The sequence below is a fragment of the Acomys minous genome, assembly GCF_964271855.1.
Source record: "Acomys minous genome assembly, contig: SUPER_14_unloc_1, whole genome shotgun sequence".
Lineage (NCBI taxonomy): Eukaryota > Metazoa > Chordata > Mammalia > Rodentia > Muridae > Acomys > Acomys minous.
In genome coordinates, this window is record NW_028182185.1 from 68,721 (window position 1) to 95,870 (window position 27,150).

The following is a 27,150-nucleotide window of genomic DNA, read 5'->3' on the forward strand; positions in this document are numbered from 1 at the left end:
ACCCAAGGCTACACAGAGAAACCCTGTCTAGAAAAAACAAAAATAAATAAATAACTAAATTCATTGTGTCAGTATGCCTGCTTATTTTGAGACGGGATCTCATGTGTTCCTGGCTGACTTAAAATGTACTGTGATCTTGAGCTTCGGGTCCCTCTGCATCTACCTCCCGAGTGCTGAGTCCCTCCATAGGCTTCTAACCAGCACAGGGGAGTCAAAGGCAGGGTTCTGTGTGTACTCTACCAGTGGAGCTGCATTATCATCATTTTGTTGTTATTGTTGTTGTTTTGGTTTCCTTATGGCAGGGTTTCTCTGTGTAGCCCTGGCTGTCCTAGACTCACTTTCTAGATCAGGCTGGCCTCGAACTCACAGCAATCCCCCTGCCTCTGCCTCCCGAGTGCTGGGATTAAAGGCGTGTGCCACCACAACCGGCTGGCTTCTACATCCTTAATCTCCTTGTAATGAAGAGTGTGCTAGACTAGCATCTCCCTTAAACTCACCCTGGAAGCTTAAAAACATGCCTAGAAGGGCTGGAGAGATGGCTCAGAGGTTAAGAGCACTGGCGGCTCTTCCGAAGGTCCTGAGTTCAATTCCCAGCACCCACCTATCTATAATGAGATCTAGCCAGGTGTGGTGGCATAGGCCTTTAATCCCAGCACTCTGGAAAAAAAAATCTGGTATCTTCTGGTGGGCAGGCACACATGCAGGCAGAACATTGTAAACATAATAAATAAATAAATCTGAACAAACAAACATGCTAAGAAGACACAACCCCAAGTCCATTAAACAGCACCTCTGGGATAGATTCCCAGACACTGGTATTTAAGTGCTCTTCAAATGATCTGAAATGCAAAGTTGAAAATAAGGCTCCAGTAGCCTAGAGTGGTGGTGCACACCTTTAATCCCAACACCCAAGGAGGCAGAGGCCTCTGGGATACTTTCTAGGGACTTGGGGAGATTGGAGGACCACATTTTGAGAACTGCAGACATGGAATGTGAGCTCTCTGAGAATGACGTGTTTGGTTTGTCCCATCACTGCTGTTGCTCCTCTCACAAGCCATCTGTGCTGGGTATACAATGCAATTAGGAAATTCAGCTTTTAGAAGTAAGTGGCTAAATCCTGGGATAGCACTGTATAGTGACAAGGATGGGACAAGAGACAAGGAACGACCCAGCCAAGGAGAATGCTTCTGCTACATTTTGTTTTGCGCTTTGTGTTTTGTTGAGACAGGGTTTTGCTGTGTAGCCTTGGCTGTCCTGGACTTGCTTTGTAGACCAGGCTGGCCTCGAACTCACATGATCCACCTGCCTCTGCCTCCCGAGTGCTGGGATTAAAGGCATGTGCCACCACGTCTGGGGCTTCTGGTACTCTTGTACCATTGGCACTTTGTATAGAAGTGTTCTGCAAACTGTAGGATAATTACCATCCCTGTATTCCACAGGCACCAAATCCTTGACACTATGACTCCTGAAAATAACCCGAACATCTCTCAGTGCCCACCAGAGGGCGCTCATTGCTGTGTCGTACATATTTGCTAAGAGGCACACTTTCTGATATGTGGTAGGACTTACTACAGAGATCAGGGTTTGAGAATCTGTGGTTAAACTCCCTTATCACATATGGGATCAAGAGCATTATTTCTTCTGGGTAAGGGTGGCAAGCCAAGAACAGACAACTGCATTGCTCAGAGAAATGTTACACTTAGAGCTAGCAAAATGGCTCAGTGGACAAAGGCTGATGACCGGATTTCAATACTTGGGACCCACCTGTACTTTGTTTCTGACCCCCACGCTTGTACATTGACATAGTCTACCCCACAAGTAAAGAAATGAATAAATAAGTGTTTAAAAATGTGAATAGCCAGGTGCGGTGGCTCATGTCTGTAATCCCAGCACTCTGGGAGGCAGAAGCAGGCTATCTCTGTGAGTTTGAGGCTAGCCCAGTCTACAAAGTGATTCCAAGACAGCCAAGGCTACACAGAGAAACCCTGTCTCAAAAACCAAAACCTACCAAATAAATATGTTAAGCCTGGCAGTGGTGGGATACACCTTTAATCCCAGCACTTGGGAGACAGAGGCAGGCTGATCTTTGTGAGTTCAAGGCCAGCCTGGTCAACAAAGCAAGTTCCAGGACAGCCAGGGCTACACAGAGAAACCCTGTCTTGAAAATTAACAACAGCCAGGTGTGGTGGCACACACATTTAGTCCCAGCACTCAGGAGGCAGAGGCAGGAGCATCACTGTGAGTTCGAGATCAGCCTGGTCTACAAAGAGAGTCTAGGAGAGCTAGGGCTGCACAGAGAAACCCTGTCTTGAAAACAAAACAAAACAAAACAAAAACAAAAACAAAAACAAAAGAAAGAAAGAAAAAGAAAATTAACAACAACAAAAATTAAACTCAAAGATGCAACTGAAAGCTTTTTTTTTTTTAAATAAGGACCGCATTTGTTTTTATTTTGTTTTGAAAGAGGTAATGGAGAGGGTCTTGTTTTGTGCAGGCTGGCAGTTAGAGCGTTCATGGTTATCAAAAAAGGAAATAAAGGTCCAACCTGCTGCAAAGAGGAAGAAGAGAATCCAAGGTCACATGCTTAGAATTTAGGTGCTCAAGAAAGGGTGGTGCCCCTGCCTACTGTCCAGTCAACTGAAAGGACAGCAGGTTCCACCAGAGACAACTGAGGAAAGTGACTAGGACAATCTCCTGCCCTGCCGGACGTTTCATTCCAAGGTTTCCTGGATCTGACAAAGTGACACCAAAGTAATGGAAAGACAGGCAGCAGATGGGAGGGGCCAAAGACCAGAAGAGACCAGCAGACTGAGGCAGCACTGTTTCCTACAGTGACAATAAACCAGCAGCCGTCCCTCCTTGGTTGAGCCCATGACATTTTCAGGAGGTGCCCAGCGGCTCTCTATAGGCTGTTTGGCATGTACAGAGTTAATTATTTGAGTAGTTTGGAGGTCCATGTGTTGACAAACAAGTGCCCATTGTTTGGGTTTTGTTTGTTTGTTTGTGGGCAGGGTCTCTCTATAGACCTGGCTGTCCTGAAACTTCTTGGAGACCAGGTCGGCCTTGAACTGAAAGACTCCCCCTCCCTCTCCCTCCCGTCCCCTCCTTTCCCCTCCTTCCCCCTGCCCCCTCTATGTGGGTGGGTGTGTGCTCCAATGAGAAGGAGAGCTCTGTAGTGTATGTTAAGAAAGGAGCTCCAGGTCCTGGTGCACACCTTTAATCCCAGCACTTGGGAGGCAGAGGCAGGCAGATCGGATCACTGTGAGTTCGAGGCCAGCCCGGTCTACAAAGCGAGTTCAGGACAACCAAGGCCACACAGAGAAAAAGCCCTGTTTGGAAAAATGGGGGGGGGGGGAGAAGTTCCACCTTAGCCTTGACAGAATATTTAGTAACAAATGATTTTCTTTTTATTTGTACTCTTATTCATATAGGTGTTTGTTTGAATTTAGATGTCATTAACAGTCAGGTTTTTAATATGATAAATATGCACATCTTTGGAGATCAACTAAATTCTGGTAAGAATCTTTTTTTTTTTTAAGAGAGTGATTAGGTTGGGGGAGGAGGCATGGCTATGTGGTCCAGGTGGTCTTACTCTCCTAAATCTTAGATATTCATTTTTTAGGTTGGTTATTTCCACTTTCCTCTTCTGTTCCACCCTCGTCTTGTTCTGAAAGAACACCAAAGCAGTCTGAAAACTCGAGAGCACCAGGACATGGCACACACAGGAGAATCTTGAGCTGTCTGGTGTCTGGTCTTTTTTCAGTTAATTCTGTTGAATTTACAAACAGGCAATGTGGCTGCATTCTAACACACTTCTACCTTCGCAACCGAAGTCCTATAAATGTCAGGCTCCTGTTATCAATGTGTGGGTATTTCACCTCCTTGCCTTATGTCAAATCTAAGTGGATGGATGAAACACAGTCTTGGGCTGCAGATGAGGATGATCTGGTTTGTTGTGTTCCTGAACCCTTCGGCTGTTCACATTGGTCACTAGATTTGGGCAAAAACAAACAAACGCACAAACAAAACAAAAACAAAACACGAGACCGACAGCCCTGTTTGCCAGGTGGTTTGAGCAGCTTTGCAGTTCGTTCCCCTCGTTGGTAGCTTTGTATTCTGCTTGTTTAACTTCTTTAGAAAACATGAGCTGGTAGTTCAGGAAATGTCTGTGCTTTCAGGAACAAAGAAGACAGTAGGGCATTGGCTGCAAACGCCTTTAATCCCAGCGCTTGGGAGGCAGGGGCAGGCAGGGGCAGGCAGATTGCTGTGAGTTCAAGGCCAGGAAAGCCAGGGCTGCACAGAGAAATCCTGTCTCAAAAAACCCAAAAATAAGTAAATAAATAGATAGATAGATAAATACATAAATAAAAACAATAACAACAAAAACCAAAGAAGATTTCCTCCACTCTGATTGCTTTTTAAGAGAGGTTGAGATAGGTGTCTTCCCAAGTTTCTTAGCCTCAAGCAATCCTCTTGCTCCAGCCCCCGAAGTAACTAGGGGGACAAGCATGCGCCCCATTCTAGCTTCTTCTCTCTCCTCCTCCTCCTCCTCCTCCTCCTCCTTCTTCTGGGCTGGTGGGGGTTTTGAGACAGGCTTTCTCTGTGTTAGCCTTGGCTGTCCTCAAACTCACTTTGTAGACAAGGCTAGCCTCGAACTCACAGATCCTCCTCCCTCTGCCTCCCAACTGCTGGGATTAAAGGTGTGCGCCACCACTGCCTGGCTGTGACAAGCCCTTTCTATCTTGCTCTTGCAAGCATGTTAGAACTGATAAGAAGCTCCTGGGAAACTCCAAAATACGGCTCAGCCCAGCCTCCTGACCTGGCAAAGACTAAAGGACCTGAACCCCTGACAGCACATGAGGAATCTTCTTCCTATTTGCAAAGTATGATGTGTAAGAATGAAAGTCAAGCAGGTGTCAAGCAAATGTGGTAGCACACACCTTTAATCCCAGCACTTGGAGGCAGAGGCAGGGGGATCACTGTGAGTTCAAGGCCAGCCTGGTCTACAAAGTGAGCCTAGGACAGCCAGGACTATATAGAGAAACCCTGTCTTGAAAAACCAACCAATCAAACAAACAAACAAATAAAGCAATCTAGCTATAACATAATTTTTTAGTTTCCTACTGTTACACATTTAGACTATTTCCAATTTTTGTTTGTTTTGAATTTTAAGTAATTTATTTTATTGTCATCATCGTCATTATCATTATCATCATCATTGAGACAAGGGCCCTGACTGGCCTGGAACTGCTATGTCAAGAGCAGGTTAGGGCTGCAGAGATGGCTCAGCGGTTAAGAGCATTTGATTGCTCTTCCAGAGGTCCTGAGTTCAATTCCCAGCAAGCACGTGGTGGCTCATAACCATCTGCAATAGGATCTGATCAACTTTTCTGGTGTTCATGAAGACAGACAGAGCACTCATACATAAAATGCATGAATAAATAAATGTTTTTAAAAGAGCAGGTTAATTCCAACTGCTTTGAGACCTTAGCAGTTGGAAAGATAATGTTGACATTAATTTACAGGGAAAGGGTGGATATTGAACAGGCTTAGAAGCAAAGACCAGGGATTAGGTTTGTAGAAGGTAAATCCTGTTAAGTATACAAATAGAGATATGCATTGAGCAATGGATGTGAGTCTAGAAGTCTGGACTGTTGCAAATATGTATTGGGGGTTCTTAGCCTATAACTCATTTTTAAATCCAGGAGAATGAGTTACATCCCAAAGGGAATCAGTATAGCCAAAGGAGGACTGAAGACTTGGGGGAGCACTCCAGCATGGTGAGCAGTGACTATGTACTAGCTCCTGCTCTTCACTCTCTTCTTTTTTGGGGAGGGTAGCCTTGGCTGTCCTGGAACTCACTCTGTAGACCAGGCTGGCCTCAAACTCAGAGATCCATCTGCCTTTGCCTCCTGAGTGCTGGGATTAAAGGTGTGAGCCACCACCACCCAGCTTTCTTTTCTTTTTCGTTTCCATGTTTGTTTTGGTTTAGAATGCTTTTGAAGGTTTGTTTTTAATTTATGTTATGTATGTGTGTGTTGGAGTTTGTGTGTGTGCCCACATGCATTCGTGTATGTGTGTGTGTGTATGTGTGTGTGTGTGTGTGTGTGTGTGTGTGTGAGAGAGAGAGAGAGAGAGAGAGAGAGAGAGAGAGAGAGAGAGAGAGAGAGAGGGCCAGCGTCTCTGGATCTGCTGGAGCTGGTCTTACAAGCCTTTGTTATTGTAGTCCTAGAAAAGCTACACAAACCACTCAGACCCCAGTCTCAGTCAGATACGGATGGTTTATTGAACAACTGATCCAACCTGATTGCCCTCAGGGCCACAGAAAGAACTCGGGAGCTGAACTGTGGCATTGACCTATTCTTAGAGGGCAGTCTTTCTTACAGGAAAACCAAGTGAAAGAAAACAAGGGTGTGTGTGTGTGTAACACATTTTGGCCAACTGGACAAACTGTTATCAGCTAACCTTGAAGCTGATTGGTCCCAAGTGAGGTAAATGAGGTGGTAGTTAGGGTCTTCCAGAGTAGAGCCAAGTGCAGAGATAACAGAGTGTAAGCAGAGTGTAGCCACGTGTGGAGATCACAGAGCATAAACTATGACACCATTAAGTCACAGTAAAATACAAGGTTAGCTGGACCCTCTGGCAGGTCTGTTAGTATCAGTTATGAAAAACTCTTTCCAGGAAGCAGAGTTTAAAAATGTTGAACTTAACTTCACCTTATGAACAAAGATGGGTAGAAAATGGCTTCAGCTGTGTAACAAAGAGCAGGCCTCAACACTGGCAAACCAGCTGGGCATGGTGGCTCACACCTTTAATCCCAGCACTCGGGAGGCAGAGGCAGGCGGATTGCTGTGAGTTCGAGGCCAGCCTGGTCTACACAGAGAAACCCTGTCTCAGGGGAAAAAAAAAACCAAAACAACAACAATAACAACAAAAAACACTGGTGAACCACCTGATGTGGGTGCTGGCAATCAACTTAGGTCCTGTGTGAGAGCAGCAAGGGCTCATAATTGCTGGCCCATCTCTCCAGCCCCTTGTTTTGGAATCTTTGAGACGGGGTTTCCTGTAGCTCAGGCTGGCCTGACCTTGCTATATAGGTGAGGTTGGCATTAAAATCCTGACCCTACATCTACCCCTGGAGTGCTGGGATTGGAGGCATGTGACACTGTGTGTGGCCTTCATGCTGTTCTTGGAAGCGTGCGGTGTTCTCATTGGTTCTTGGAAGCGTGGACATACAGAGATGAGTCACTCATTCTTGGTTATGTTTCCGGTCATCCCTGTCCACGAACTCTGTTCACTGTCCACCTGTCTCAAATGCTACTGGACAAGTTGGAAATTCAGACTAGGGGCCTAGCCAACTCATCCAAGCTTATTTTATTTTTGTTTATATGTATGAGTGTTTGCCTACATATATGTCTGTTACACCAACACATGTATGCAGTGCCCCTTGGGGTTCAGAAGAGGGAGTTGGATGCCCTGGGTCAGGAGTTACAGGAGGCTGTGAGCCACCACGTGGGCCCTGAGGCTCAAACTTTGTTCCTCTGGCAGAGCAGCCAGTGTTTTTTAACTGCTAAGCCATCTCTTCAGCCCCCAAATCTTTTGGTTATGACCATTATGGTGACATTTCGTTTAAAAATGAAAACTCTACAGGGGAATGATAAAAAAATACTAGGAATGTCCCCCTGGATGGGGAGATCTGGTGGCACTCAGAGGAAGGATAGCAGGCTGCCAAGAAGAGACTTGACACCCTATGAGCATATTCAGGGGGAGGAGGTCCCCTCAGTCACAGTCATAGGGGAGGGGAATAAGGGGAAAATGGGAGGGAGGGAGAAATGGGAGGATACAAGGGATGGGATAACCATTGAGATGTAATATGAATGAATTAAAAAAATATATGTTAAAAAACAAAAAAGAATACTAGGAATAAAGCAGCTGAACTCTAGGCAGAAGGGAAGGACGATCTGGCTGCTTAGAGTGAGTGATCATGGTGAGTGACAGCTGGGTCTTGCTTTCTGTGTCATACCCATAGGTCCCGAGGGGCTCCTCTCACAATACAGATAGAATATCGCTCCGTTTTGCTATGTTTATAGCAAGATAACCAATTGAAAATGCCTTAAGTTTTCCCTGAAGTATACTATTTCCCTAAAGTATATCTATTGATATACTTCAGTTGTAAGGTAAAAACCACAGATTTTGAGGCCAGGCATGGGGGTGCACGCCTTTAATCTCAGCACTCAGGAGGCAGTGACAGGTGGATCTCTGTCACAAAACAAAAAACAAACAAAGACATAGATTCTGGTCACTAAAGCAGAAAGACCTTTTTTATTCAGTTTGTGAGGGGCTAAGGAAGCTTATAGAGCGGAGCCTGCCTGGAGGAGGCAGCCCGGGAAGAAGCAGGTCTTTCTTTCTCTTTTCTTTTCTTTCTTTTTTTAAAAATTAATTTATTTTTATTTTATGTGCATTGTATGTCTACAGGTGTCAGATTTTGGAGTTACAGACAGTTGTGAGCTGCCATGTGGGTGCTGGGAATTGAACCAGGGTCCTCTGGAAGAACAGTCAGTGCTCCCAACCGCTAAGCCATCGCTCCAGCCCATCTTTTCTCTCTCTCTCTCTCTCTTTTTTTTTTTTTCGAGACAGGGTGTCTCTGTGTAGCCTTGACTATCCTGGACTCGCTTTGTAGACCAGGCTAGCCTCAAACTCACAGTGATCCGCCTGCCTCTGCCTCCCGAGTGCTGGGATTAAAAGAGTGAGCCACCACCGCCCGGCTAGGGCTTGCTTTTTCAACACGCTTGGCTGGAGTACACGAACTTTGCCTCTCTGCCAGGCTTGTATTAGGTTCAGAAGTCAAAGTCTTGGGAATGCAGGGCTGGTTCGCTCAGGTTAGGTCACACTCCCAGAGCCTGGCTGTGGCACAACTCAGAGCAAGACTCACAGCAAAAGAGTCTCCAGAGAGCTATTTAGATCTCCAGCTGGAGGCGGGCACGGGAATTTTCCTGGGTCCGCATGGGCACGGTGTCTGAGAAAATAGATACCGGGTGGAAACCAGGTTGATGTTGGGAAGTGGAAATGACGTGGAGCGCACAGCAAATGCCAGCATCCCCCGCTGAGAGCAAGGAGTGGGAATTCCATTGGATCCTTGTGAGTGTTGGTGGGTGCAGGTTGGTTTAGGGCTTTTCAAATGTTAGGTGGTGGCAGCCACCTCCTTCTGTCTTTCCTCCCTTTTCTGCCTCCTCTTCCCTCATGTGTTTCTCCTCTTAAGTATACACACTAAAAACACTGTTCCACTGGACAAAGTGCAGATCTGAAGTTAATCCTCCTTCGCGTGACTGAAGGCCGAGAGTACAAGTGCTTATTCTTTTTCTGCTTTCTGTTTCCCGGAAGTGCCAAGTGGCTCTCAGAACATGCCTTCAATTGCTGGAGGTTGACTTCCAGGGTGTGGTAATTTGCCCATTTGAAGGTCACGCTACGGAAACCTCTCTAGGTCATACCAGCGACACTTTGGGTGCTGGGGAACGCATTCTTTGCAGACGCCTTCTTTTTCCTTTCTGACGAGCATATGCATATAACCTTAGTTATATGCCCATTGTTAGAAATCCCTGCTGTTAGTAATATCTGGACAAACAAACTCCAAGGTCACCTCTTAGGCTAGTTCATTCCTGTGTCACAGGAAAGAGGGCAGCATTCGCCTGGGGCAGGGGGGTGTCTGTGGGCATCGGGGGAATGGTTGCTGATTTATTATTCAGACAGTTTTATGACCTGCCTAGCGAGTGCCCTCTCCTACCTTCCTAGTCTTTCTCAAAGCCCGGCATGGGTGGAGGAGCCATACCTATTCTAATGACAGGGGCCTCCGCCTGGGGAGGGAAGGTGCTAGTGTGTGCGCCTTGACCTACATCTCCTTCTGCCAGGTTCTTGTATATTCAAATTTGAATAGGTCGGGAGTACCAGATTTTTTTTTTCAGAGGATATGAATTTAAGTGTGGGTGGGGTGAGAAAGTCTGGCTTCCTTCACCCAGCTCGTTTCTCCACCCCACCCGTCAGCTTCCTTAGGAGCGGTCACTTTTTAAGCCAGGCTGCCAGGCTACCAGGCTGGTAGAGCAAGCAGCAGTGTGCTGTTTACCCATGGAGCAGCTTGTTCCTCCTGGTTCAAGTGTACCAGATGGTACTTCCAACCAGCTAGGGACTTTGCGGTGCTATGGTGCTTTGCCTGCTTCATGTCCTTAGTATGTGCTGGCTTCATTGTTTTCAGGGTCCCAAGCTCTCTGAAGCTGTGATGTCTGGGAGTTGTGGAAAAAGCACTCTAGATTGCTAGAAACAATCAGGGCAGCTTGAAACCCACGCTCCACTTCTGCTGGAAAGCAACAAGCCTGATGCAAAGCACATGGGCTGTGCCGCCCCCTTGTGCCACTTGCTCTTGAGTCCCTCCTCAGCCTACAGTGCTCCAGCCACAAGGCCCTTTCCAAAGCTGACTCCTCCGTGTGAGTGTTTGTCTCCACCTAACATCTGCATTTCTGCCCGCTAACTGCAATCCTACAGGCCTCCTGAGATTGACAGATCTGTCATACTCACTGATGTCTCTGCATAGCACAAAGTCCCCTCCGTAGCACCATATTCACTCTCTCAGCTCTACTCGGAGTTTCACTTAACATTCGCTCTGTTTATTTATTTATTTATTTTTAATTTTTTTTTTTTTTTTTTGGTTTTTCGGAACAGGGTCTCTCTGTGTAGCCTTGGCCGTCCTGGACTCACTTTGTAGACGCCCGGCTATTTTTAAAAATATTTTTAATTCGAGACAGGGTTTCTCTGTGTAGCCCTAATTGTCCCGGAACTTGCTCTGGAGACCAGGCTGGCGTCAAACTCAGGAGATCTGCCTGCCTCTGCCTCCTGAGTCCCGGGATCAAAGTGTATGCCACCACCATCTGGCTTTCACTTACACTTATACTCGAGGTTGCTTGACTGCTCTTTTTTGTATGCTGAAGGTTATTGGCCCATGAAGGTGGGAGCTATGCTTGCTTGGCTCACTGTTGCCATTGAGAACTCACACAGTGTCTCTCAAGTCCTAGGTCGTCAGGCACTTCTGGCAGCAAGAACAGCAGCGCTGCATGTTTCATGGTGCCGCCTCTGCAATCCTGGAGGTCCAGAGACTGGGGAAGAGTGCCTTGAAATAGCACTTAGCCCAGCATTATGCTTTCAGCACAGTCTTTCTCAAGCTGAGGTCACAAACTCTAATTAGTATTTGGTGAAGAAATACAGATGTAATGAGGATTGCTAACAGTAGTTATGTGTAGGGAGGAGAGGTGGGGGGGGGGTCCCTCAATCTCCCCTCACTATACTTTTCTTTATGTTTATAAGATAAATGTAACAAAGTGTACCACCTCTAATGATTTGTAGGTATGCAGTTCAGCGCAGTTAAGTATATTTACATCCTGTGCAAGCATCACCTTTTTATTGAATGCTGATAATAATTCAGTGCTGCACACGTTGGGGGGGGGGTTAACCTGTCCTCTGGCCACATAATGGCTCCTGAGTGTTGGCTGTCAACACTGTCTCAGGGCCTGAGGTTTTCAGTGCTGCGCTCCACTGATTTACCCAGAAGCCACTTTGGCATTTTCTTCATTGCTGTTGTCCGTCTTGTGAGAAGCCGCCTCAGGTAGATTGACCGATACCCAGTGATCACACCTTCATCTCTTCCTGCTCTATCGCTTCTTTTTGGCATGGTTGTCGCTTAAGTACGTCACTCAAAAAAAGTGTCAGCCTGTGTTAGAGACTGTTGTTTTTATTCAATATTTATCTTCCCTTACCTTTCTGTGGCCATCTAACTGATAAAGCCACATTTTTTTCCCCATTGCAGCAAAATATGTTGTCTATATGACTAAGTTCTGGCCAAAGACATAAAAAGGAAAAACCTTTTTTATGATATGCACAGGAATGCTGAGAAGCTGGCCCGGGGTGGCTGGGCTGAGGTCCTTTGGTCTTTTCACCTTTTTCCCTCCGGAGGCTCTTTGGGAGCCATGTTACACTGTAAGGTCGTATAAGGTGGAACAACACTTCCCAAGGCATCATGGCATCCTGTTAAGGCTGTTGTCTTCTGGACTAGAGAGGGAAGGATAGGGGGACCTTTCCCGGCTGCCTTACAGAGAAATTCTTTTGGCTAAAACCATTCTTCATTTGGATTTTCTGCTAGTTTATCTGAGTCTAGTTCCGACTCCCAGCCTGAAACCCTGCGTGCAGACCAGGAGCACTTGCATTTGGCTTTACGGTGGCAGCAGTTCTGGGCCTCAACCTGGGATACGCAGTCTGTACTGGAATCAGCACAGCGGTAAGGGCTCCGTCCCAGTTAACCTCTCTCACCCCGGCTGGAACCTGAGCAGGTTGAGTCTGTAACTAACCAGGCACCCAGCAAAGCCTAGCAACTCTGTTCTAGATCGTGTCATTGTCCTCACATGCTGCAATCTTCTCAGATGCCTCTGAGTCACAGTCATGTTCTGACGCTGGCCCTGTCCTCCCCAGGTACCACCGCTCTCACTGGCACACTGTTTTGTTTTTTTTTTCAGTAAGTAACATTTCCATCCACCTATCCTGACAATTTTGCCGGGAACTTGGGGTTTTTTTTTTTAAAGATTTATTTATTGTATATGAGTGCTTTATCTGCAGAAGAGGGCATCAGATAACATTATAGATGCTTGTGAGCCACCATGTGGTTGCTGGGAACTGAACTCAGGACCGTTGGAAGAGCAGGCAGTGCCCTTAACCACTGAGCCATTTCTCCAGCCCAGAGCTTGGGTTCTTTTTTGACACTTTCCTCACTTCCAATGTCCAGACAATTCTCAAGTCCCAGAAACTCCCTGTAAGACCTAGCTGTGTCTTCAGTGTCACCTTGGAGAGCTCGGTCATGCCATTTCTTTTCTAACGGCTTTCCTACAGGACTCTCCTCCTCCACACAGCTAAGAGAGACATCTCAATCAAGCCAGACCATACTCCTACCACGCCTTTACGGCTTGTACTAGCGTGGAGATGAGACCGCCAATGCTAACACAGCCTAGGAGGCTCTTTATATCAGGGCCCTGTCCACACTTCTCCACAACTGTGAATGCACTCCCTGTCTCTGGGGGGTTTTTCTGTTCTGGGCATGCCATATGAATGGATGATATCACATGTGGCCTTTGTCACTGCCCTCTTGGCATCATGAGTTCAGAGTTCATTGTTCTGCAGGGCATGTTGTCCTGCCTTCTTTCTCATGGTAGCTTAATTTGCACTGTGCTTACTTTCTCAACTACGGGTGGTTATTTGGGTTGACTCACTTTAGGGTGTTATAGAGAATGCTGCTATGAACATTCATGCACAAGCATGCTGTGGGTGCATGTTTTTATTCTTTATTTACCTTCTCTTGGAAGTATCTATGTCCAACATATAATATATATGTATAAATATATAAATATATATGTATAAATATATATATATATATTTATATATTTATGTTGGATTCTTTGTGGAAGCCTCCACAACCTCTCTTTTGGAGGGTATTCTCAGTTTGTTTTTCAAAAAGTATTTCTCATGTCTCTCTCTCTGTGTGTGTGTGTGTGTGTGTGTGTGTGTGTGTGTGTGTGAATGCGTGCGTGTGTATACGAGTGCATATAGGCATGAGTGTGAATGAAGGTCAGAGGACAACTTTCTGGAGTGGTTTTTCTTTCCACTCCCATGGGTCCTGGGCATTGAACTCAGGTCATCTGGCTTGGAGGCAGGCATTATTTCTACTGAGCAATCTACCTGGCTGTCTTGGTCATGGTTCTACTGCTGTGACACCCATTTGATCGGGGGTGGGGGTGGGGGTGTTTACAGTTTCAGAGGGTCAGTCCAGGTCCATGTCAGAGGGTTATCATGGTGGCAGGCAAGCATGGTGCCAGAGCAGTAGATGGACAGCTCACATCTTACTTCACAAGCATGGGGCAGAAAAAGAGAGACTGGGACAGGTTTGGAATTTTGAAACCTCAAAGCCCACCTCCTGCCGTAAGGCCACGCCTCCTAATCCCTCCCAAACAGTTCCACACTGGAAATCAAGCAGTCAACTGTATGAGCCTCTGGGGGGGGTGGGTCACTCTCATTCAAGGCAATTCACTGCCCTTGCTTCGCTTGTGAGGCAGGATCTTGCTATGAAGCCCTGCCTGGCCTCTCACCAGGCTGTCCAGGTTGGCCTTAAACACTCAATCCTCTTGCCTCAGCTTATGGGATTCTGGGATTATGGCGGCTCAGGCACTATGTCTGGCTATGGTGCTACAGTGTTTGGCTTTAATTCAATCTCCAGTTTTTCCTCCCCTTTGCCTTTCTCTCGCTCCAGTGTGGACTCCCTTGCTGAGTAGGGAGTTCAGTAGGAAGTGAACCTTTCAAAGTGCCTAGAAGTTATTTGGAAAGGCTTTTGAACCCAGAGGATGGACACTGAAACAATGTTTACCTCTGGGTTAGGCACGCAAATGGTGCCATTTCTAACAGGAGCACTTACAGATTTAGTTAGCTGTTCCCAGAGGGTTAGCTTACAGCTTTCAGGCCAAACAGTCTCTTAATTACTGCACTCAGTCTGAACGTTTTAAAGAATCACTTTTAAGTTTCCCGGTGGTACTACAACCATCATTAAGCCTTTACATGTAAACATGTGTTGTGAGTTTGTCAAAAATGCATGCCATGTGTGCACATTGTAATTGCTTTATAAACTGTTGGTTGATGAAAGTGTCTCCCAAGTGTATGATCTGCTGTACACATTTGGGGGAGGTACTGAGTTCTGCTTTAGAACGCATGGAATAGGAAAGGATTTCTGTGGGCGCCCGGACACGAATTCACACTTGTCTTTGCCGCCTCCCTCCCATCAGGTGAAAAAAAACCACTTAAAGTCTGGCATTTACTTACGGCGGCGGCCTATTTTTAGAATAAAGGTCGCCTCCTCTACCCGTGTAAATTTAATCTGCGGAACAGGACAGAAACAGGGTCAACGCGCTTTAGCTACACGCTCCCTTGCCCTAAGTCATTCGGCACAGAGAGGATGAACAATGTTCTAGAAGCTGCCAAGACAACACCGAGGTGGAGATGTTGAGCGCTCGGGCGCAGGCGGCGGGTGGGATGAGGAGAGCGAGCGCCCGGCGTGCGAGCCCTTGCACCGCGAGGCGCCCTCCCTGGGTACACAGATAAGTGAGTCAATCATTTCCGCCCGCCCGCCCGCCAGTCCGTCCTGACTTAAGTCGTCTGACCGCGGGGACCGAGGCCTGCTATTAAGACTCCTTCCCGTTCGGTCCAGAGCCCACTTCGAGGATCCGCTTGAGTCACCTGGATCGGGCGAGCCGAGACCAGGGAGGCGCAGGCGCCCGAGGGTGGAGGGCACCGACTACGTTCTCCACGGCGGCCGCCTCGGAAGGAAGAGGAGGGGCAACAGCGCGTGGAGAAGAGAAGGAAGAGGCGTCCGGGGAAGGGCAGGGAGGAGAGCCGAAGGCGCTGGGGAGGGAGAGCAGGGGCGTGGGGGCGGGGGCGGGGCGGGCGCGCCCGGGGCGGGGCGGGGCGGCGGTTCTCTGCAGCTGCTGGGGGCTGCCGGGATTGGGGATCCGCGCCGCGGTGCAGTCGCCTGGCTCGCTGGGCTCGGCGGGACATGAGCGAACTGCTGTCGCCGCGCGCTCAGCCCAGCTAGCCGCCCGCCAGTCCGCCGCCGCCTCCTCGGAGCCCCGCACCTTGCCGCCGCCTCGGAGCCCAAGCTCGGCCTGCGCCCGTGCGCTCCGCCGCAGTCATGGGGCTGCAGCCCCTGGAGTTCAGCGACTGCTACCTCGACAGCCCGTGGTTCCGGGAGAGGATCCGCGCGCACGAAGCGGAGCTCGAGAGGACCAACAAGTTCATCAAAGAGCTCATCAAGGACGGCAAGAACCTTATCGCTGCCACCAAAAGTAAGCGGGGCCCTCTCGCGTTCGGGCTGCGGCGTGGCGGGGGAGGCGGGGAGGAGCGTCTTCCCGGCCCGTGTGGGATGGCTCTGTGCCCCTAGACCGGAGTAATTGGAGATTCCTTAGGGGGAGAAGCTCCAGGACATTCCTCTCCTTAGGCGCTTCGGGCGCGTCCTCCTTCCCGCCCCGGCCCCTCGGTGGCGCGGGAGCCAGGAGCGGTGCGTGGGAGCTGCCCCGGGGCTCCCGCCTGGCCGGGCGGAGCACGCCTAGGCGCCGGCAGGACCCAGAGGAGACTCGGCCAGAGTCAGGCTTTAGTGCGCCCTAACGTTGCCCCCAGCCTCCGGCAAATCCGAGACATCAATCAGCTAAGACAGTTTTGTCTTGTAACCTTTCCAAGGAACTTTCTAGGAGATTCTTGGGAGACCCTGCTTGTAACTGAGTTCTTCAAAAGTTCCTGAAGTTACACTTAACTCTTAGATATCCTTTTTCTACCCCGTGCGACTGTCCCGACCTGAGTCCCTCATGTGCTAAACCAGAAAGTCTACTTGGCTTTGTGCTGCCTTGTGCACATTCCTTCTGTACTGTGCTGAAGCGAGTTCAAAGATTGGGGATTGAAAGGGTCAGTGGGCAGACCGCCCCCTGCTTCTAGCCGGCAGTGCCTGTGAGTAAGTAGGAAATTCCACTCTCTTCAGGCTTGATGCCTTCCACCACAGTCCAGTATTCAAACAGACAAGCAAGCAAGCAAGCAAACAAACAAACAATCCAACAACCCAACAAGCCACCTCTGAAGACAGCAACAGAAAGAGCAGTGTTTTGGAGTCCTAATGAGTCTAGGAGTAGAGGCCGGTGCAGAAACAGTTGTAATGCTCCACAGACGGGGAGAAATTAGTTTTCCAGGGCCAGGCACTGGCATCCAGGCCACGCTGGAACCCCAAGTCCCTTTCTTGAGTCACTGTGAGCACCCTGTTTCCCCTTAAAACACCTGAGCGGGCAGGAGCCAAGCCCCAGGGGTACTACTCCCCAGCCCCTTGGGTAGATGGTGCTTAGGTTTCCTGGTTCAGTAGTCGCCGCCATCCTCGGGAATTTATTCCGTGTGCTTGTAGACACGTACACTCTCACCACACCGTTTTTGCATCTAGGAAGATGAAAACGTACTGAGGCTTCCTTCCATCCACCCGGTCAAGTGCCTGGCCCAGTTAATATGCACTTAATGAATGAGTTGAAATGTTTTTTAATGGGAAGAATTTAGTGGAGCCATCCCTGTAATTTGGGAAGCAAGTCACTCAACTTCCCTGGACCTTCTCCAAGGCACCTTTGGGTCTGTGACCTCTTAGTGTTGCGGAGCTGGCTTGGGAAGCCCTTTGGGATGAATGGGTCATGTGCCGGGTGGCCGTGCAGGCCTTTGCCTTTGAGTTTTTCCGTGCTAGGCGGGACACGGGAGGAAAGTCTGTAAACAGGGAGCAATGACCACAGACAGTGAGAGGGGTGGGGAACACCAATGGCCTGTGACGTCTTCGTGTTCCGGTTTCTGTGGCCCACTGTTAAGTAGCATCACTACATGGGGACATACGTGTACCTTTTCAAAAAGGTGTTTGTGTGCTCCTGTACCATTGTGCACGTGTGAGGTCAGAGGTCAGAGGTTAGGTCTGTGGAGCTGAATCTCCCTTTCTGTGTTTATGTGGGCTCTGGGGTTCAGGGTTTGGTCATCTCTATCCAGCTTGGTTTGTTGGCTAGTAGGGACACGAGGAGAGGGGCAGATGGCAGAGTCAGTTTGGCCATGGGTAGGAAGCTATTTCTGTGACTGTAAGCTGCTCCGCTGGCAGGAAGCATGCCTCATGTTCCTGAGGCAGCCAGTGTGTGTGTGTGTGTGTGTGTGTGTGTGTGTGTGTGTGTGTGTGTGTGTGTATGTGTATTAGCTTGCCTCCTCAGAAGGGAGACCCTCTGGAAATTGTGGCTTGCTGTCTTAATCCTTGTGCTTGGGGTCAAAGGTGAGAAACAAAATGGATGATCATTGTCTTTAAGAGGGCAGCTAGACAGTAGTGTCTTTTTATCCTCATCCATAACCTTAGGTTCTTTCCCACAATAAAAGCTTTAGAGGATGCTCTTTTTGGCAAGTTGGAAGGACCCTGGCCTTTTCCCACTTGGCCCATGAAAGTGGTCCTCTCGTTCTTAGCAGAGATTAAGAGGGCAGAGCATAAGTAAGGACACCTGGTTTGGGCTTCTCTCTATGGGGTCTGGCTGGGTTGGGTGGGTCATGCAGCTCTTGCCCCGCCTCCCGCACTGCACCACTTGGCAGCATCAGTCAAGTTCCCTAGCATTTGGAAACATGCCGATGAGGTCAGGTAACCAGTTGTCTTTCCGTAACTTTGGATTCTAGGGATGCAAGGAAGACTATTAAGGGGAAGGAAGGGTCTGCAGAGCAGTCATTGAGCTGGTCAAGACTGCCAGTTTGCCTCAGTTTCTTTCTGTTCTATATATCGGTTTGCAGAACAAGGCCTTTTGTGCTTTTCTTTGGAATTTGTGTTTAAATGATTTCTGTTCTTCATTGTCTTGCAAGAAGACATCTTGTCTTGACTTTTGAGTATCTCGAACCATTTTTTCAAGATTCATTTGTTTATTTATTAATTATGTATACAGTGTACCTTAGGTCATATTATAGATGGTTGTGAACCATAATGTAGTTGCTGGGAATTGAACTCGGAACCTCTGGAAGAGCAGACAGTGCTCTTAACCACTGAGCCATCTCTCCAGCCCCTCGAACCATTTTTGAATCCTTCTATAAATGTTCCAGGAAGTTGGAGGCCCAAAGGCTTCTTGGTGAGTTCTCTTCCATGGCTGCAACAGGAAGTAATACTGTAGTTTAATGCTGTGTGGGCACCCCAGAGAAGTCCTGGCCTTGCTTGTACTTTCTGCAGCGAATTCACTCCAGTCTGAGGGACATTTTTGCATTATTTGTACTCTGCTGAGTTATTCAAATAAAGGATACGAAATAAGACAAGTGGCAGTGCCCTGCTGCCATCCTAGTGGTCTGGAGGCTGATGCAGGAGGATTGCAAATTTGAGCTCACTTTGGGTTACAAAGTGAGACCCTATCTTAAAAAGCTAAACCGTGGAAGGCCTGGAGAGCTGGGTCAGCAGGTAAGAGCAGCACACACTGCCCTTCCAGAGGACCAGACTTCAGTTCCTAGCACCTCTATCAGATGGCTCGCAAGCACCTGTAACTCCAGCTCCTAGGGGATCTGACACCTCTGGCCTCTGTGGCACCTGGATTTGCCTGCACGTACATTCCCCCTCCCCCCAGACACATACGCATAAGTTAAAAAAAAAAAGAAGCTGAAGGGAGTAAAAAGAATAAGTGGCAGTAAATACCCTGACGTTTGTTCCCAGAACAAGTTTGTGGCAGGGCACAGCAGGGGAAAGACTGCTAGAAGTGTTAGAACTCATCGGTGTTTTATATAAGGAAGAGAACCATGTCGGATTGGAAACAGCTGAGAAGAAACCGAAACATCTGCAGTGGGGGAAGAATGAGGTGGCCAGTTTGACTGACAGGAATGAGAAGGTCAGCGTCTGATTGCAGATCAAGGTGGGGATGGGAGTGCTCCCCCCGGAAAGCCAAGGTGGGGATGGGAGTGCTCCCCTGGAAAGCCACAGATGGGGATGGGAGTGCTCCCCACCCCACCCCCCCGTAAGCCACAGGTGAGGATGGGAGTGCTCCCCTGGAAAGCCACAGGTGGGGATAAGAGTGCTCCCCTGGAAAGCCATAGGTGGGGATGGGAGTGCTCCCCCCGGAAAGCCACAGGTGGGGATGGGAGTGCTCCCCTGGAAAGCCACAGGTGGGGATGGGAGTGCTCCTCCCAGAAAGCCACAGGTGGGGATGGGAGTGCTCCCCCCGGAAAGCCACAGGCCTTTGACAGAAGCGCTGCATAAGGGGAGAGATGGTTAGAGTAGGGGCATGTGGTGTGTGTGTGTGTGTGTGTGTGTGTGTGTGTGTGTGTGTGTGTGTGTGTGGTGGGGGAGAGACTTGGACACAGCATGGGGGGTGGGCTGGAGGAGCTCCAGAGAGTCAGTGACTTATGTGGGAGATCAGGAGATCATCCACTCACTTCAATGGACTCTTTGTTCCAATGGCTTTTTAGTTCTTGCTTTTGTCATTCCTCCCCTCGTGTAGCGTGACCAGTGTCCTCTTTCAGAGCACTGTAAAGGACCGTGAGCTTTCCAGGCAGTGCCTGGTTTTAGGTGCTTGTAACACTTACGTTCCTGTGTGTTTAATGGAGAGTGCCTGGCCTGTAGGGAGAACAGCATCAGCCAGCAGCCCCAAGGCATTGGTGAGGTGCTCCGCAGCAAGCTCGGATGGTCTGGTTCAGTGTGAGCTGCCCACCCCCACTGTGTACAACGGGTCTGCCTGGGCTGGCATCTTTCTTTCTGTGTGCTGGGTTGGGGAAATCTCTTATGTTGCCCGTACATGTTATGCTGAGATTTGAGAGATTGGAAAGACAGTCAGCTCTCTGTGTGCACGTGAGTGTCAGTGGATCGCAGGAGGCTGACTGAAGTGGCGTGGAAGGTGCTGGAGCCCGTGAGGTGCTTGTGCAGAGGCTCCCACTGACCCAGGAGACACTTTCCCCTCCACTGGTCCCGATTTTGTCCAGGTGACTCAGACATAGGAACTTAGGGGATGGTTTTGGTTGATGTCACTTGCTTCTGGCTCAGTCCCGGCCCTAGGACATAGGCAGGAGAGGCCGGGCTTGTGGAAACCGAGAGCAGGCTGAGGAGCGCCATCCATTCTCTTGGTCTGGCAAGTTGTCTTATTGTTGAGCATTCCAAGGGCTGGGGATGTAGTTTAGTCCGTAGAGTGAGGTTTTGTCCCCAACACCAGTGAGTCAAGCTTAGTGGCATAGGCCGTAATCCCAGCACTTAAAAGATATAGGTAGGTGGATCAAAAGTTCCTGGTCATTCCCTGCTACACAGCAGGTTTTAGGCCAATGTGAGACACATAAAAGGGTGGGGATTCCAATTCTGGTGCAGGTGACTGACAGGAAGCCTGCTCGGGTGGGGGTGGCGGGTAGGAGGTTGCCTTTTGTCAAGAGGACCAAAAAGCCACTTTGGACCATGAGTGGAACCCATCTGAGAGTACTGAACTAATTACATCTGCGTTCATGGTGCAGTCAGTGTGGGCCATGGATTGTTTTAGGCCTGAGGCCACATCTGAATATTTGTTAAATCCTAGTAGGACAGTTTGTGTTGGTGTTCTCCTGTTTGTTTTGTCGGGATTGGTTTTGTAGATTTGTGCTAATGCGGCTACTAAGTGGAAATGAGAGCAGTATAGAAGTAAAGTATTTGAAAAGCTCATAAAATTACAAGTTATGCCAGGCGTCGTTATGCACGCCTTTAATCCCAGCCCTCGGGAGGCAGAGGCAAGTGGATCACTGTGAGTTGCAGGCTAGGCTGGTCTACAAAGCCAGTCCAGGATAGCCGAGGCTACACAGAGAAACCCTTGTCTCGAAAAAGAAAAGAAAGAAAGAAAAGAAAAAAAAGTTTAACTTTTCCCTGAATAGAAAAATGTTCATGCATGGTTTTTGTCCTGAAGGAAGAACTCACCAAGGACCCCCCCACCCCACCCCCATTTCGCACTGTGGTCAGGGCCTCGCCTGGGATAAGCCTTCAGCTTGCCCTGCCCTTGGAGTCTATTTCAGCAGCCTGGTCCATTGTAGGAAAGTAGGGTGGCTGGGAAAATAATTAGGATGGGGTTTGAGCTGGGAGAAGGGCAGACTGGCTAGGAAGGCTGTTCTCATCACAGGTGGTCTTTGATTCCTTTTAGAGTGGGTCCACCAGTGGCAGGGCGTTGCTCCCTAGGAGTGTGGGCTGTTCGGTGAGCTGATGTCCTTGTGCTTTTGTGAACCGTCCACTCATCAGTCCCATTCCCTGGGGCTTCTTTACCTTTGCTTGTTTATTTGAGACGCAGTCAAGGTGAGCAGCCTGGCTGGCCTCTAGGCTATGACCTTTCCCCCAGCCTTGTGAGTGCTGGCTCCTCACAGGCTTTCCTCTGATGACCATGGCAGGGAGGGAGGGAGGGAGGGAGGACCTTGCTTTGCTTTTTGGTGTTTATTCTTTTTTTTTCTTTATTTTATTTTTTTAAATTTATGTGTGCTGGTGTGAGGGTATCAGATCTTGGAGTTACAGACAGTTGTGAGCTGCCATGTGGGTGCTGGGAATTGAACCCGGGTCCTTTAGAAGAGCAGGCAATGCTCTTAACAACTGGCCCATCTCTCCAGCCCCCTTGGTGTTTATTCTTTAAAGCAGCTGTTGAGCCAGGTGTTGGTGCTGCTGTGCTTTTCTTCCGAGCGCTCAGGAGGCAAGATTGACTCAGGTGACCCTTGAGTTTGAGGCCAGCCTGGCCTTCTTAGAGAGTTCCAGGACAGCTGGGGTTACCCTGTCTCAAAACAAAACAAAAGTAACCAGAACCGGCTGAAAGAATCAAACACAGACAGTGTGGCCTGTCAGTCCCGGTCCAAATGAAGCCACCTGGTAACAGCGGGCCCGGGTCCAGCTCAGTATAGTTGTGAACGTGTTTCATTAGGTTACTACAGGGGCTGGGTTGACACATGCAGAAGTGTTCAGAATAAACTCGAAGATAAAAACCAGGTTATATCATCTATAGGGCCTTTTTCTTCGGGTAAAGAGGAGCACTTAGCTAACTTTTTGGTACTCACTACTCCTAAACAATGTGTTTGCCCAAATCACTGTTACTGCTTAGCAAGAACATAGAACTGTCAGACTCTGGAAGGAACCACATTCTGACAATGCTGGAACGTTCTAGAAATAAAATAAGTAAAGCTCACTGATGCCTTGTGGGAACCCGATTCACAGTGATGTGAGTGTCAAGTCGGAGATGTCACAAAGGCTGTGGTTAGACCCCGAATGGACCGTGCCCAGCCGAGGTGCCAGCAGCCAGATAGGGCTGTCCCCAGCTGCTGAAGGTTGAGATGGTGACACCAGTGACCAGAACATTAGATACTTCACATCACTGGGCTGTGCTTGGGGACATTAAGTCATTCTCTCTCATGCTGGAAGACCATAGCCCATTAGTGGCAGTATTTGTCTTTGCTAAAGGAATTTCACAGAGGAGAGAGAGCTGGAGACTTCTGGGAGAGAGCTTGTCCTGGGAGCTGTTGGGCAAGCCTGGCCTGCACCAGGTGTGTGCTCTTACTGTAAATCAAGGTTTGAATGAGTGCGGATGTGACCTTGTATAGATTCATCAACTTTACATCTGACCACACTTTAAGGTAACAGTGTCTTTTGTCATGTCCGAAGTCTCTTGTTAGAAATTTAAATGTGAAGACTGTGTCTTCTGGCATTCAGTGTCCTTCAACTTCGCCTTTGATTTTCTAAAAGCTTTTTTTTGTTGTTGTTTTTTAAAGGAAAATTGCTAAGTTGGCTTTTGTTTCAATTTTGGAGGAGGAGTGTTGAACTGCCCGGATTATTCTGAGTAAAAGTGTCTTGAATGTCTTACTTGATTCCTTTACAAATGAAACCTCGGGGACAAGGTTTATTTTTATTTATTTATTTATTTTTAAAGATTTATTTATTATGTATACAGATCTCATTATAGATGGTTGTGAGCCAACATATGGTTGCTGGGATTTGAACTCATGACCTTTGGAAGAGCAGTCAGTGCTCCTAACCTCTGAGCCATCTCTCCAGTCCCGACAAGGTTTATTTAAATGTACACTTAAAAAACTTTTCCTTGGGCTCAGTAGAACACATGTGACTTTTTGCAGAGGACGCAGGCTAGGTTCCCAGCGCCCACATGGTGGCTCACAACCATCTGAAACCTCAGTTCCAAGGGATCTAACATCGTCTTTTGATCTATGTGCACACCAGGCATGCACACGGCACACATATACACACAAAGACACACTCATACATTAAAACAAAAGAAAATCTAAAAAATCCAAACATTTCTTATTTAAATGTGCATGGTAATAGCTAATGGTTACTTATTGACTATCTGCTGTACTTGATGCTAACTCATGACTATTATATATTAACACTTGTGCTGTGTTGTCATGACTTAGAGGCTAGGAAACAGTTTAGAGAGGTTTAGCTGCATATCCAAATGACAGTTGCGTGGAGGTGGGATGTAGCCGTGGCTTTGTCTGATTTCCCCAGCCCAGACCACAATTAACAAGGCATCCCAAAATAAGGGGATGTAACTCGTGTGTAACTGTGGTCTTTAGCAGGGAATGTTACAGTGATAAACCCTGGTTATCTGAAAGTGCACATTTAATAATCTATAGAATATCCTTATTAGCTCAGTACAGTGACGATGTAAATTTCAAATTGTGACCATTGTGGTCATTGTTGTAAATAAAATTGACAGTTTATAAGTGTAGATATTCAGAAATTATTTTGGTTCAAGATCCATTGCAAAGCACAGACTTCCACTCAAAATTCTTTTTTCTTCTCTTTATTTGCATCTTTCCCCTTTTTGTTCCTTCCTCTTTTTTTTATTTTTTATTTTTTATTTTTTTTTTTGAGACAGGAATATCTTCTTTTTAGACAGAATTTCTATTATCTAGCCTTGGCTGTGCTGGAGCTCATTCTGTAGACCAGGCTGACCTCGAATCCACAGAGATCTGCTTGCCTCTGTCTTCCAAGTGCTGGGACTAAAGCCTTGCACAACCATAGCCAGATCCTCCTGTTTCTTATTTTACCTTTTAGTTGAGAAAATTTTAACACTTTTTTTTTTTTAACTTCAAAATTTCAAAATAGACCCAAGGACATGGCTTTTTGGCAAAGTGCTACCTGGTGTGCGTGAGGTCCAGGGTTTAATCCCCAGCACTGGAAATAAAAGTTCAAAATGTTCCCGAAGTATAAAAAGACAAAGAACTTTATAATTGCCACCATATATTTGTCTTCCAGCTTCAAAAATAAATAAATAAACAGACGAATATATAAATAGGGGTTGGGGATTTAGCTCAGTGGTAGAGCATTTGACTAGCAAGCTCAAGGCCCTGGCTTTGGTCCTCGGCTCTGGGAAAAAAAAAAAGATAAAATAAATAAATACCAGCTGGTATTTATCTCCCTGAAAAGCAGAAACTAGCCAGGCGTGGTGGTGCATGCCTTTAATCCCAGCACTTGGGAGGCAGAGGCAGTTGGATCGCTGTGAGTTTGAGGCTAGCCTGGTCTACAAAGCAGTCCAGGATGGCCAAGATAACGTAGAGAAACCCCAGACGGGGACTCTCCATGCAGCTGTGGATGGCCTGAAGCGTTCTTTGTAGAGGAAGTTGTCCTTGAACTCACAGAGGTCCTCCTGCCTCTGCCTCCTGATCAAAGGTCGACACACTATGCTGGCCGCTAGACCTTTAGTAGTTTAATACCGCAATTCCGTCATACTTGCGTGATGGTCTTATACATAGATTCCATTTGGGAGATTTAGCTTACTGATAGTTTTGTTGTATTTTTGAACAATGAACAACATTCATACAGTTTTACTGTTTTTGCATCCTGTATCTGCTTTATATTTATGTATCCCAGCCCCAGGCCTTTACCTGTAGAGAACGTTCATTACAAAAGCCTTAGTGTGAGAAATTGCAAACACTACCTTTGCAAATGATCTGTAACTAATGAATCCATGGAGTTCTTAAGACTTTTGAGGCGGTCAGGCTCAGACCCTGGGCCTGTGTGTGTGCGCAGGGCTAGTGCTGTACTACTTAGGCACAGCTCTAGGACTAAATTGTGTTTTCCATATTTTGAGTTATTAGCCCAGTGCTATAAGCAGAGAAAACCAGTGTACATTTCATGACTTGAGAAATGACTGACTGGTCTGAACCAACAATAAAAAACCTTGAGAACTTTTTTTAAAAATTGAACTTGGACTTTGAGCATTAGAATGTAAAGGCAAAATGATAGTTGTGTTTCTTTTTTTTCTATATTTATTTATTTACTTATTATGTATACAGTGCTCTGCCTCCATGTACACCTGCAGGCCAGAAGAGATCATCAGATCACATTATAGATGCTTGTGAGCCACCATGTGGGTGCTGGGAATTGAACTCAGGACCTCTGGAAGAGCAGTCAGTGCCCTTAACCTCTGAGCCATCTCTCCAGCCCCTGTTAGTTGTGTTTCTAAACACCTTGTACATGAAAAACTTTAGCTTAGGTGGAAGGCGTGTGAGGGTGAGTCGCTCAGGTGGGAGGTGCGTGAGTGGGAGGCGAGTACAAACAGAAGCCAAGTAGAGAGCCAGGAAGATGACGGAGACAGGAGAAGGAAAAGGAGCCCCTCACCTGGAGCCCAGCTCAAGTCTCTTGCCTGCAGCAAAGCAAGAATTGCACGTAGCACAAGATAGAGGGTCTGTCTCCCTTCTTAGCTGTGAACCTGGAGCCCCTGTACGGCCTCAGTGCCTCCTGCGTCACGACATACCTAGTTTATCTCACTTATATATAATTTATCTTAAGGGAAAAAAAAAAAAAAAGAAGGGAGAAAGGGTTCCTCTGCACCTTTTTGAGATGTAACCTGAGAGTCACCAGAGTGGCACACGTAAATGGCTAGTATTGAGAGAGTTAATAAATTGCTTATCCGTGCCTCCTCCCCCTCGTTTTCTGTTCCCCACCTTTCTGCAGTCTCGTTTTCTGCAGTTCTCTTGGAGAAGCCCACACCCTTGCCAACCTTCTGTCCCCGAGTCACGTCTTAAGGCTTGGCGGGCGGCACATTACAGTAGTTCTACTGAGTCCCGCCTCTGCTTCGTAACCTCTCCACGGGCCTGCAATTTTTTTCCATGTTGAAGTCATGAGTCAGGGTCACTGCATGACTAGAGACGACCCTCAGGCTGCTGGAAATGGCTGCCGGGAGCCGCATCCCCTCACGGCTGATAGACCCATGGCCTACTCAGCTTGGTTTTCCAAATATGGGAACATAGTTCCTCGATTGGCCAAAGGACTGCTTCTGCATCAGCGCCCTTGTTCCTGAACAACCAGACAGAAACTTCTGGATGCTCACCTTCTGAGAAACAACCGGACAGAAACTTCGGATGCTCACCTTCCGAGGCAGGAGCCACGCCCATCTCAGCTGCCTCTGACCTAGCTAGGTTGGCCTCCCCGGTCCAACTAGAATTTCTTCCCTGTTTCCTGAGGAAGATAACTAATCCTGAGCCACTCGGTATTTCATCTCGGAGTGTGGTTCCTCCTCACTCACTGATTTGCTCACCCACAGGCACCTCTGCCCTTGGGTGCTGAAGCAATGCTGT

The 27,150-nt window shown here is 47.7% G+C and overlaps 1 protein-coding gene across 1 annotated transcript; it reads left to right on the top strand.

Moving 5' to 3' along the window:
* Positions 1-15,539: 15,539 nt before the first annotated feature.
* On the top strand, positions 15,540-26,780 carry LOC311583963 (rho GTPase-activating protein 10-like). The gene is made up of 2 exons (XM_084803383.1): positions 15,540-15,914; positions 26,528-26,780. Exons 1-2 carry the CDS (start codon positions 15,761-15,763, stop codon positions 26,596-26,598), a joined length of 225 nt encoding a protein of 74 aa, XP_084659509.1. The 5' UTR covers positions 15,540-15,760; the 3' UTR covers positions 26,599-26,780.
* The last annotated feature ends 370 nt before the right edge of the window (positions 26,781-27,150 follow it).